This window comes from Salvelinus namaycush, chromosome 12 (genome assembly GCF_016432855.1).
Source record: "Salvelinus namaycush isolate Seneca chromosome 12, SaNama_1.0, whole genome shotgun sequence".
Classification (NCBI taxonomy): Eukaryota; Metazoa; Chordata; class Actinopteri; order Salmoniformes; family Salmonidae; genus Salvelinus; species Salvelinus namaycush.
In genome coordinates this window covers 34,398,990-34,412,358 of record NC_052318.1, presented here as the reverse complement: position 1 = coordinate 34,412,358, position 13,369 = coordinate 34,398,990, and the positions used below count along the sequence as shown (strand labels likewise).

Sequence of the window (13,369 nt, the reverse complement as noted above, 5' to 3'; positions counted from 1 at the left end):
ACAAAAGAAGACTGTTTTTTTTTAAAGCACAATGTCCTGGTATTGGATTCTAAGAGATACATTGTCAGATTAGTAATGAAATTCCATTAATAATGGGGTTATAAAGTGCTCAGACACTGATATCCTACTGTGTGAAAAAAGAGAGAATGTTTATAGCCTACTAGGCCAGATACCAGTCAGCCGGAGCCATTATTACTTGCACAGATGGAGGCTTACAGTTGGTACAGTCTTCTTGTTAAGCAGTCTGTCAGAGAGTTTTGATGGTGAGAAAAAGTAGAACAGATACATGCTTCATTTGTTTCATTTTATGATCTATGGTTACACCACCCTCATGGCCTCATCAAAATACAATGACTTCAAAGTTTCACCAAACTCTCCCACAACCCCTCATCACAGGGTAGCGAGTGGCTGTCATTACAGAAACATTGTGCCTGCCTGTCAGTAGCCCCAGCAGCAGAGCCCAGGGAGCTTTCACCTCGATGTGCCTGAGAGCAGAGGCACTCATTCAGCTCAAGACCTTCTCATCTGTCATGGATTAGATCAACTGAGACCTGAAACTCGAACCCGTGTTCTATTTCAATCTATTTCCCCCTCTAGCTGTCTCAAACTTCAATGTAAAAAAAAAAAAATGTTACATTCACATCCCTCAGGTGTCTTCACTTTTTCCAACACAACCTTTCCCACTGATGCAATACCTTAATTCATGCAATGAGGACATATATTAGGATTTCATAAAGCAGTCAAGTGTATATGAAATTATTGTGTGTTCACAGTGCAGTGTGTTTATTGCTTCGCCAACGGAAAATATACAAAAAGCTGGCCTTGCAAGTGACTCTTACCCTCAGATCTACCATATTAACTCAATTTTTAAGTTTATGGAACTTGTGTGTGACTTAAAATCCAAAATGTGTCTTATCTGCTTGCATGTTCCCCTCTATATCATTATAGAGACATACATCTGTTGCTATGCAAATAATCTAGAACCAGACTGCAGAATCCTCTTCTCCTGATCACCCCATTTCACAAGTTCTACCCTTAAGTACAACAAACACACCTACCAGACTTTACACCAGACATAGGCCATACAAACACGCAAGCACACACACACAAACAAACAAATGGAAACAGCACCGGCAGTTAAGGTCCTCTCCTGTTAATCTTAGATGAATACTTTGCACTCTGATCCATGTTAGTCTGATGAATGCTGTGCATGTTCTTGTCATCACCTTACCCACATGGTTTGCTAATGAAAGAACACATCTGCATATTTTTAGCAGGAACATGGATGGTTTGTTTTGAGAGGCAGCATTATTAAAGGTAAAAGTAAAACAATTGCACTACCATTGTCAGACACCAGGGCACATTTGTTACACAAATTCTCTGGTGGGACCATAATACACCTGTTATAAAACATAATTGATGAAATTAAGCAATAAATTGAAGCTGAGGGCGATAGAGGAAAAGGAGCTGTGTAACAGAAAAACTTTCACTTTGAACAAGAACCATGACATTTTTGATGGTGGATTTGTTGTCTTTTTAAAACTGTTGTCCTGTGGCTGGGAAAACAAACATCCCGTCCTGCAATCCGTGTTCACATTGTTCTCTTTCACAGAGCACTTTGTCTCTCTGAGGAATGTTGAGTAAGCCTCAAGGGCTCTTCAGTGAGTGCCAGGGGGATTGGAGGGGCTGGTGGAAGTGAAGCTCAGTGTAATAAGTGCAAGTCGCCCTTTCTCTCTTTATCCTTTTATTCTGTGGGTCTCCTCCCCCATACATCTCTCCATCTCTCCTGCCCTTATTACACGTGTCTGTCTTGGCCATGGGCAGGTCTGAGACTGTTTAGCATAATAAGTCATTTAGAAAACAGAGGGAACAAACTGGACACTATCAAGTGAATGGATGGATTGACGAATGTTCTTCTGCAGCTCCTTAGGTGCCCCTTAACGCTCTCTGTATCCCTACAAGGTTTTCATTGGACAACATGTTTCCCCAGGGACAGTTATACTTTGTACTCTATTCAGGCTGAGTTACTTTTAGAGTTCTAGACCATTTCACTCAGCTTTTCACATTAAGGCTAAATCCTTATAGAATCACAGTGAGAAAATACCATGGATTTTGTGCCTTAAAGTGATAGTATACCCCAGGTTCAAAGGGTCTGACGTTTAAACCTCAACAGCGCTCTAATATCAAGATGAGTTCACACCGAAGACCATCAAGTTGTACGCTTCAATGAATGGGAAAGATAGGCACCATTTGAAAGAGATAACTTCTGAGAGATCTCTAAAGTGAGTGGATTATAATAATACCACTATAAAGTGTTGCATTCATTCACTAGAACCTAGTCTGAATTTCCACTCACATTGAGTATCTTTATTCCTCCCAAGCTTGCACCTCATCATGCATGAGTAGATTCAGAGTTGAGAGCTGCACAGCAAGGATATTATATGAACCCACAGCGACATCTGCTGGCCATAAAGAAATAAAAAAGGCTGTGACACTGGGAACACAGCATGCTGCTACTCATTTGGGACCCCGCTTCAGAATTGAGATAAGAATACTTAACATGGACTTAAGGCAACATTTGACTTTAGCAGAAAGTGCATAAGAAATGTAAGTGTTTCTGCCCAGACCAAAACGCTATTCTATTGGCATGTTACATATTAGTAACAAGACAACCTTTTTTTACTTGCATTTAAAAATTGACATAACTGATAGATACACAAACAAGATCAGACTGCAATAAAAAAAAGTCACATGCACCTTTTGGCTACCTTTAGTCATAACAATACTTGTATTTTCAGCACTTAAACTGCTAAAAGTACTTAATACATTATCTAAAAAGACAGCAGTGAAAGCTGTAATCTCAAATTGCACTTCTCTGCTTAAATGCACACAAACACATGACAGCAGTATATTCACATTAGCAATAAAATAACAATATTTAATTTGTAGAGCGTATATCCCACACTCAATGCAAAGTATTGGACCCACAAATTGGTTCCCATGATTGAGTCAAAACTTATCAATAACTAATCAGCAGACATAACAAGAAAATCCCCTCCACTCTAAATTCTGTTCATCAAGAGGCATTTCACCACTAGGCTGCCATACAGGCAGCATCAATGTAAAGTCCATGTGGCCTAGTAGTCACATCATACAAACAGAATAAGGTGGACAAGACTGTAAATGGTTCAAAGCTGTGGAAATGGATGTAATAAAGTAGAGTTAGTCCTCTCGCAGATATGCCTCAGGGATGTCTTCTTCCTCCATGGTGGCAGGTAGCTTGATCCTTTGACTTTCCTCTGCTTTGGACTCCTTTAGGTTCTGCTCTGCCTCCATAGAGAGCTGTCTGATCTGATCGACATGAGACTGCGCCACCTGGAGGCTGGTCTGTGCTGTCACAGACGCCTGGTCGGCACCTGAAAAAACACACAGTCTACAACCAAGGACCAAAACGGACACAGGTGGACACTCGTTGTCTAGGTTCTCTATTCCCACCCCTAATGAAATATTGACCTATCAGGAGCATCAGAATATAGTAGTAAGCCTATACTTCATTCAAACCTTTCATCTTATTTTTTTTTTTAAATCACAAAATAATGTGTGGCATTTGAAATAATTAAACTCAGCAAAAAAATAAAACGTCCATTTTTCAGGACCCGGTCTTTCAAAGATAATTAGTAAAAATCCAAATAACTTCACAGATCTTCATTGTAAAGGGTTTAAACACTGATTCCCATGCTTGTTCAATGAACCATAAACAATTAATGAACATGCACCTGTGGAACGGTCTTTAAGACACTAACGGCTTACAGACGGTAGGCAATTAAGGTCACAGTTATGACAACTGAGGACACTAAAGAGGCCGTTCTACTAAAGGCCGTTCTACTGACTCTGAAAAACACCAAAAGAAAGATGTCCAGGGTCCCTGCTCATCTGCGTGAACGTGCCTTAGGCATGCTGCAAGGAGGCATGAGGACTGCAGATGTGGGCAGGGCAATAAATTGCAATGTCTGTACTGTGAGACGCCTAAGACAGCACTACAGGGAGACAAGACGGACAGCTGATCGGCCTCGCAGTGGCAAACCACGTGTAACAGCTGCACAGGATCGGGAACATCTGAACATCACACCTGCGGGACAGGTACAGGATGGCAACAACAACTGCCCAAGTTACACCAGGAACGCACAATCCCAACATCAGTCTGCCTGTCTGCAATAGGCTGAGAGAGGCTGGACTGAGGGCTTGTAGGCCTGTTTTAAGGCAGGTCCTCACCAAACAAACATCACCGGCAACAACGTCGCCTATGGGCACAAACCCACCGTCGCTGGACCAAACAGGACTGGCAAAAAGTTCTCTTCACAGACGAGTCAAGGTTTTGTCTCATCAGGGGCGATGGTCGGATTCGCGTTTATCGTCGAAGGAATGAGCATTACACCGAGGCCTGTACTCTGGAGCGGGATCGATTTGGAGGTGGAGGGTCCGTCACAGTCTGGAGCGGTGTGTCACAGCATCATCGGACTGAGCTTGTTGTCATTGCAGGTAATCTCAACGCTGTGCGTTACAGGGAAGACATCCTCCCTGCAGGCTCATCCTGACATGACCCTCCAGCATGACAATGCCACCAGCCATACTGCTCGTTCTGTGTGTGATTTCCTGCAAGACAGGAATGTCAGTGTTCTGCCATGGCTAGGGAAGAGCCCGGATCTCAATCCCATTGAGCACGTCTGGGACCTGATGGATCAGAGTGTGAGGGCTAGGTCCATTCCCCCCAGAAATTTCCAGGAACTTGCAGGTGCCTTGTTGGAAGAGTGGGGTAACATCTCACAGCAAGAACTGGCAAATCTGGTGCAGTCCATGAGGAGGAGATGCTGCATTAAGTACTGCTGTGCTGGTGGCCACACCAGATACTGACTGTTACTTTTGATTTTGACCCCCCCTTTGTTCAGGGACACATTATTCAATTTCCGTTAGTCACATGTCTGTGGAACTTGTTCAGTTTGTCTCAGTTGTTGATACAAATATTTACACGTTAAGTTTGCTGAAAATCGTCGTTTCTTTTTTTGCTGAGTTTAGACTACATTTCATTTGATCAAATAAATTATATAACTCATCACAATTGACTAAGAAATTATGCTTTAATGACAAATTGTAATTAAAATATTACATGAATTGGAAACTAAATTAATGAGGCTGCACAAACATGAGTTTTTCATTCATACAACATGTAGGGTAAATTACCACAGTAGATTTTCCATGGTAAAATAGTAAATACTTTATTTCAGTTGTACGGAATGATTGTCAAATAGATTAAGTGGCCCTTAGTCTGTTTAAAAAGTAGGATTCATTTGTTCTGATGATTATACACACAAGAGCGCAAAAACTTAAAATGTTGGCAGCAATCAGAACTAAAAGAACCTGGAAATCCACTTTAGGGAGTGGTAAATTGGTGGCCAAAGGTTGCAATTGATATCAGCTGTGCGGGTAATTTTAGGGCGTATTGATGGTTTAACAAGAGATTACCTTGTGTTGTTAGTACACTGGCAAATTTTCCTTGCAATAGACCCAGAAGCACTGGTAGGTTGCCAGGTCCCAGATCTGTTTGTGCCATCATGTCATGTTTGGCATGACAAGGAGTGAAATGATAGCACAAACAGGCTGGTACCCAGGCTAACTGGTAGGGGTATAGGCGGGTCAACCTGAAGTTAACATAAAAATCCTAACAAATCTACTTTCTATGATCCAATGTGGGAGTAGGTGCATAGGATACAGTACCCGCGTTGTATGCCGTTTCAGCTGCCAGTTTAGAGAGGTTGATGGCCATCATCCAGTTAGACTCAAACCTCTTACAGTCCTCCCTCAAATCACTCACCTAGACAAAGATGGCAAGAGATGGGATAAGGACAGGAGTTACTCATCCGGTAAAAACATACATACAAAACTATCTTGTTTTCCATTTCTGTGACATTAAATTAACAAATACAGCGGGTGAATGTTGACAGGGAATAGTCTAAGCTAACGAGGCAGCCTGAGTAGTGCATGACCTTTGACCTCTTAAACCACTGATGTCACCTACCTCCTGGCGCTGGCGAACGATCACTTGCCACACAGAGTCCTCCTCCGCAGGGGTCAGCTTGCTGCCTGAGGCAACATAGTGCTTGTGTAGGGTCACCAGTGTATGTATAGTCTAGAGAGAAAATGCAAACATTAGCTAGCTGGCCAACAGACAGACGCACAAACCAACACGTGCAAGTACATACTGTGTGTACACAAGTGGAGTGTACTAAAGTGAACGTTGCTGTGATGTCATACACTGCTCGTGCAGCTACAGTAGGGCTATGTTTGTGTCAAATACATTTCAGAGTTTATGAATGGACAGTAGAATGAATCCACAGTAAAAGCTGAGTAGAGGAGAGTGGGGTCTGTTGAGCCACCTCTTGCTTCTAGGAAACAATACACAAAATCAATCATGTGATCACATTTAGGAAGAGGTCATTCATTTATTTATGAAGGAAGAAACCACATGGAACAAACTGGTAAGCCAGTTTTTAATATACAGTATGTGGACACCCCTTCAAATTAGTGGATTTGGCTTTTTCAGTCACACCCGTTAATGACATGTGTGTACACCCGTTAATGACATGTGTATGTATATACACTGCTCAAAAAAATAAAGAGAACACTTAAACAACACAATGTAACTCCAAGTCAATCACACTTCTGTGAAATCAAACTGTCCACTTAGGAAGCAACACTGATTGACAATAAATTTCACATGCTATTGTGCAAATGGAATAGACAAAAGGTGGAAATTATAGGCAATTAGCAAGACACTGTGTGCCTGATTTTTACATTTTTATATATATATATATATATATATAAAAAATAAAGGGAACACTTAAACAACGCAATGTAACTCCAAGTCAATCACACTTCTGTGAAATCAAACTGTCCACTTAGGAAGCAACACTGATTGACAATAAATTTCACATGCTGTTGTGCAAATGGAATAGACAAAAGGTGGAAATTAGCAAGACACCCCCAATAAAGGAGTGATTCTGCAGGTGGTGACCACAGACCACTTCTCAGTTCCTATGCTTCCTGGCTGATGTTTTGGTCACTTTTGAATGCTGGCGGTGCTCTCACTCTAGTGGTAGCATGAGACGGAGTCTACAACCCACACAAGTGGCTCAGGTAGTGCAGCTCATCCAGGATGGCACATCAATGCGAGCTGTGGCAAGAAGGTTTGCTGTGTCTGTCAGCGTGGTGTCCAGAGCATGGAGGCGCTACCAGGAGACAGGCCAGTACATCAGGAGACGTGGAGGAGGCCGTAGGAGGGCAACAACCCAGCAGCAGGACCGCTACCTCCGCCTTTGAGATTTGTGGCCTGCTGGAGGTCATTTTGCAGGGCTCTGGCAGTGCTCCTCCTGCTCAAAGGCGGAGGTAGCGGTCCTGCTGCTGGGTTGTTGCCCTCCTACGGCCTCCTCCACATCTCCTGATGTACTGGCCTGTCTCCTGGTAGCGCCTCCATGCTCTGGACACTACGCTGACAGACACAGCAAACCTTCTTGCCACAGCTCGCATTGATGTGCCATCCTGGATGAGCTGCACTACCTGAGCCACTTGTGTGGGTTGTAGACTCCGTCTCATGCTACCACTAGAGTGAGAGCACCGCCAGCATTCAAAAGTGACCAAAACATCAGCCAGGAAGCATAGGAACTGAGAAGTGGTCTGTGGTCACCACCTGCAGAATCACTCCTTTATTGGGGGTGTCTTGCTAATTTCCACCTTTTGTCTATTCCATTTGCACAACAGCATGTGAAATTTATTGTCAATCAGTGTTGCTTCCTAAGTGGACAGTTTGATTTCACAGAAGTGTGATTGACTTGGAGTTACATTGCGTTGTTTAAGTGTTCCCTTTATTTTTTATATATATATATATATATATAAAAATGTAAAAATCAGGCACACAGCCATGCATCTCCATAGACAAACATTGGCAGTACAATGGCCTTACTGAAGAGCTTAGTGACTTACAACATCACAGAATGCCACCTTTCCAACAAGTCAGTTCATCAAATCTCTGCCCTGCTAGAGCTGCCCCAGTTAACTGTAAGTGCTGTTATTGTGAAGTGGAAATGTCTAGGAGCAACAACTCAGCCGCAAAGTGTATATTCTTTGTGTTCTGAATGGTCCTCCATCTTATGTTCCGTGATTCTAGAGGCTGAAGCACGAGTTTAGAGCACCTACATATACTGAAACTGGACAATATTAGAAGTTCAGATTCATAAGCTACAGGCAGAGTGGGACTGGCGAGTGCTGAAACGCATTAAAAACAATAATAATAAAATAAATAAAATCGGTCCTCGGATGCAACAATCACTACAGAGTTCCAAACTGCCTCTGGAAGCACTGTCAGCACAATAACTGTTCATTGGGAGCTTCATGAAATGGGTTTCCATGGCCAAACAGCCGCACACAAGCCTAAGATCACCATGCTCAGTGCCAAGCGTTGACTGGAGTGGTGTAAAGCTCGCCGCCATTGGACTCCGGGACAGTGGAAACACATTCCTGTGGCGTAATGAATCACTCTTCACCCACTGGCAGTACGACGGACGAATCTGGGTTTGGCGGATGCCAGGAGACTGCTATACAGAAATGGTTTGTCGAGATCGGTGTGGAAGAACTTGACTGGGCTGCACAGAGCCCTGACCTCAACCCCATTGAACACCTTTGGGATGAATTGGAACGTGAGCCAGGCCTAATCACCTAACATCAGTGCCGACCTCGCTAATGTGCGTGGCTGAAAGGAAGCAAGCCCCCGCAGCAATGTTCCAACATCTAGTGGAAAGCCCTCCCAGAAGAGTGGAAGCTGTTATAGCAGCAAGGGGGAAACCGACTCCATTAATAATGCCCATGATTTTGGAATGAAATGTCCGACGAGCAGGTATCCGCATACTTTTGGTCATGTAGCGCATGTCAATTAAAAAATAAATGATTTTCACAAAGTCAAACGAATGTACTGTGTTATAGGTTTCATGATGCTTGTATCTAATCCAAAGTAGATATAGTTTTCTACATCAGTTGGGGTCTCTAAGCCACAATATGAAGTCCTAAACCTATCATGAAAGTGCATCCTGGTAGCTGTATGGGCTAATAGTAAAAATGCTTGCCTGGGGGTAAGTTGAGCCAAAGGCCACCATACAAATTATGATTATATTTTGTCTGTTTTATGCATAATATGCATAGTATTTTTGCAATGAACTCAAGATTTGCATTGTTACAGAGAAAACATCACGCCCCATGTATACTGAAGTAAAACAAGCCCCCCTCGAGGTCATTGAGAGAGCAGCCAAGGAAGTGCGAGAAGTCCATTTGAGCAGCAGCAAGATCATTTTTACTTAATGACACTGAAGAGAAACTGACAAAAATAAAACATGTACTTTGCGAAAGAGAGGCTATGACAGAGTAGCAGAAGCGCACAAGGTCTTATCCAATGCCATGGAGTCGGAGCTTGCTAATCCTATCAAGAAACTCACATGGACTTAGAAGCCTCAAATGTAGAGAAATGTCCTATGAATTGGCACATCCCTGTCCCAGACAACTGGTCAAGAAATGTAAGGGTAAATGATATTGAACAGAAATCTATATCTGAATGCAGGCATACATTTAAGATATTGTATATCACACCGACATTCCATTAATTAAACTGACCTACCAGCACCATCACCCACTTATCCCAAGGCGGCTCAACTTATCCTGTCCCTATGCTTAACTTACCCATTACCGGGGTAGGTTGTGCCAAGAGACCACTTTTTTTTGGACAAGCTATGTTTTCAGAAACATATGTTTCTGAAAGGATACACAACATCCTGAAATATATGTAGATAGCTTGGTTAGAAAGAATTCTATACTTCCCTGATGTAGTGATGCTGAATTGTAAATGGCTTAACATACCCCACTCTCCCCTAATACAGTGAAGTATGCTGAACACTGGCCTATGATAATCACTTTAGTGACATATGAAGGGTGTTAGGTGACAAACAATGGACAATAAGAACTTTACAAAAATGTTAAATGTCAATGTGATAGTTAAGACAAAAATATTTTGAAAACAATGTGGCAGTTGCTACCCATGACAAAAAAAATCCCAATACTGTACATTATAATATTTACACAATATGAGCCCAAATATAAAGCAAGTGCCGTGCTAAGGAATTTCAAATCTGTTTTGTGAAACCTGCGAAATTGGTGAGTTAATATTTGTGACGTGTATTCCTCAACCTGTCAGAGTAAGATCAATGTAACATTGTATGGCCAAGCAGTGCAGGAATGACCTGAGGGTGTTTCACAGTCATCGGATGCCTTTTGACTGAAATATAAGGTAAATTGTTTTTTAATTCGCTTCTGTCATTCAGATGTTTTCAGAGAAGTATGGGTTGTCAGGGATTTGTCCAAATTTACCTTTAGCCACCCCCATTTCTATGACAAGTGCTAACTGCTAGCTGTGTGGGAGTGCCTGACACCGTTGGCTGAGGCAACAAGCCGGGCAAGAGGCAGCGTTGCGTGGCATTGGCTGTATTGTGATGGTTTTATTCTTTAAAGTAAAAACTACCAGAATTCAGTAGCTACAACCCTACAATCGATAAAAACATAGCTAAATACCAGTGAATTGAAAATGTGTCCCATCTACATTATCTTACTGTGAAGCTGGCTAGGAGGCAGCTCACTGTCTCTTCTGTGCCTAGGCAAATTATTTGCTGCAGTTAAACCTCCCATGACCAAGAGTAACTCATCAACACCAAAAATAACATTACAATGTAACCCAACAGGTAGGCCTACCTTAGAAGTAAGCTTTTAGACGAGTAGCCTTCTGTGTTGAAGTTCAGACTTAGTGAGAAGTGTGAGTCTGTTAGGCTGTGTGTGAGATGGTGTTGGTGTAGGTGCTGTGTATTAAATAACTAATTTCCATAAATGTGTACAAAAAGTTATTCTAATTTCATAAATTGTTACAAACTCAGGTTTGCATAAAGCATTCAGATTTGTTAATATTACCACCCTACTTCAAATTATTGAGCTTAAATTACTGTAAATACATATTCCATACAGACTAATTTGTATATTACATGTCTAACTTGAATAAAATACAATTTTAATAAATTGTACTTTTATTTGAATCATCCCTGCTCTACATCAGCCCTGAAAATGTAATTACAATATGACCATGCGATATTGAAATACTGAACAAAATGTGTTGAATTTAAGAATCCGGACAGGTGATTTGGAGCCACAATTGACTAAGGATTAACATTGACCTGTCCGTGACCTTATTGAACTTTTCCGATAACTTGAAAATAATTTCTCAGCTATGGTAAGTCCTATCTTAATGAATCAACGTGTTTTATGTTCCTGCAAAGCTTCTATATAGCATGGGATACAAAGTATAACATCAGAACCAAAGTTTAATTGTCTCCTAACACATGGTAATGTGAAAAAGTGGTTACCTTAACGTACTGTGTGAATGAGTCTACGAGTGCCAGGGTGGTCTGAGAGAGGAAGGTGTTGGTGCTATCTGTGACCAAAGAGGATGCCCTGCGGACCAAGGCTTCATGACAAAGGTTGTCTTGTTTCTAGAAGAGGGAATAGCAATGGATGGTTAGCTAGTCTTATTTTTGGTTTAGTTTTCCACTGAATTGGAACATGAAACTGATGAAGGAATCTACAACTGGCTTACAAGTCTGCATGACTAGCTAACTGTATATCGTTTAAATGTGTAAAACAACCTGTGAGAAGGGCACTGCACATAGGCCACCAATAGCAGACATAGATATCCAGTTCTTCCGGATCACCCTGGGGAATTTCATGACTTGTCGGCGCACCAACGCCCCACTGAGTCTCCCCAGGTTTGAGGCATAGCTAGAGGACAGAGAGAAAAACATGTAAATCACGAAGTGAATTGCCATTTCAAGATACCACAACTTACGTGTAACGAAATAGCCACGACAAGAGTAACGTTAGTTAGCTAAGAACAGTAACATTAGCTAAACAATCATATACCTAGCTAATGTTAGCTAGCTCGCACAGCTAGCTTTGTTTCGACATATCCAAACGCAAATTAACGTTAACCCTTTGGAAATACACCGGCCATACATAGCCTAGCTGTTTATATTAGGTCAAACTTGACACACTTATAATTTAGTACGTGAATTAGCTAATAGCTCGACAACTTACCTCAAACCAACACAAACAAAGCCTCTCCTGAACGCCGACATATTGGTCTGACGAAAGAGGAAGTTATTCGTCGTCTATGGTATTTTGACGATTGCATAATTTAATGTGCCTTTGCCACCTACTGTGCGGGAAGGAAACAGGATTCCCCAAAATACCAACCAAAACTATTAAAAAAAACGACAAAAAGAATAAACTTAACTAAATAAGAAAATATACATAATAAAAAAAATTAAAAAATCAAGGAAACAAGCTCAAGGAAACCAGGAAGGGCGGGTCTTCCGGCGCCATTACCCCTTGCAAGTCTTCAGGTGTAAAATCCCCAAAACTGTTCTGCCGCAGACACAATAATGTCCAGTTTATTAGATTTCTTTGAGACTTGTGCCGTACAGTTTATAACTGTGGCAATGAACGCCACAAAATCCACCTTTTTAACACAGAGGGTATCTTTGACTGGCAGCAAACATTTACTACAGGCTCTGGTGCGTCCACTACCATATCTTCACTAGTTTTGGCAATTCTTTTAAATCAACTCCGCATAGGAGATTCGATTGACGACTCTAACTTTTGCCACCTCAATCTCCTTCACCCTTACAGGGCACTCCAGGAAATTTAGGAATTTGTAGAAGATGGAGCCAGAGGGGATGGCTGCCGTTTTATGGGCTCTTAACCAACCGTGTTATTTAGTTTGTAACTTATTTTATACATAATGTTGCTGCTACAGTCTCTTATGACCGAAAAGAGCTTCTGGACATCAGAACAACGATTACTCACCTTGAACTGGACAAAGAATTTTTCTTTAATGAGTCAGACGAGAGGTATTTACTCCAGTCACCCAACAAGGCCCTCATCCCCGTCATTCGCAGGAGAAAGAGAGAGATATCACGGAAGGAGATCAGGGTGCCTTGTAAGGATCTGGCGATGAGTGGCTAATCTGCCTGTGCCATCGGTATTATTCAGAGGTGTGGACTCGAATCACATGACTTGGACTCGAGTCAGACTCGAATCACAAATATGATGACTTGCAACTCGACTTTGACTTTAACACCAATGACTCGTGACTTGACTTGGACTTGAGCCTTATGACTCGACCTGACTTGATACCCTCCCCAAGCCCAAATGTTAAAAATGATGATATTTAAAA

At 41.8% G+C, this 13,369-nt stretch overlaps 1 protein-coding gene across 1 annotated transcript; it reads right to left on the bottom strand.

Annotated features, from left to right (window-relative positions):
- Positions 1 to 2,341: 2,341 nt before the first annotated feature.
- Positions 2,342 to 12,297, bottom strand: diablob (diablo, IAP-binding mitochondrial protein b). Its single transcript, XM_039005627.1, has 6 exons — positions 12,229 to 12,297; positions 11,781 to 11,913; positions 11,502 to 11,627; positions 6,074 to 6,184; positions 5,773 to 5,869; positions 2,342 to 3,416 (listed from the first exon to the last, which is right to left on the bottom strand). Exons 1-6 carry the CDS (start codon positions 12,267 to 12,269, stop codon positions 3,223 to 3,225), a joined length of 702 nt encoding a protein of 233 aa, XP_038861555.1. The 5' UTR covers positions 12,270 to 12,297; the 3' UTR covers positions 2,342 to 3,222.
- Positions 12,298 to 13,369: the final 1,072 nt, after the last annotated feature.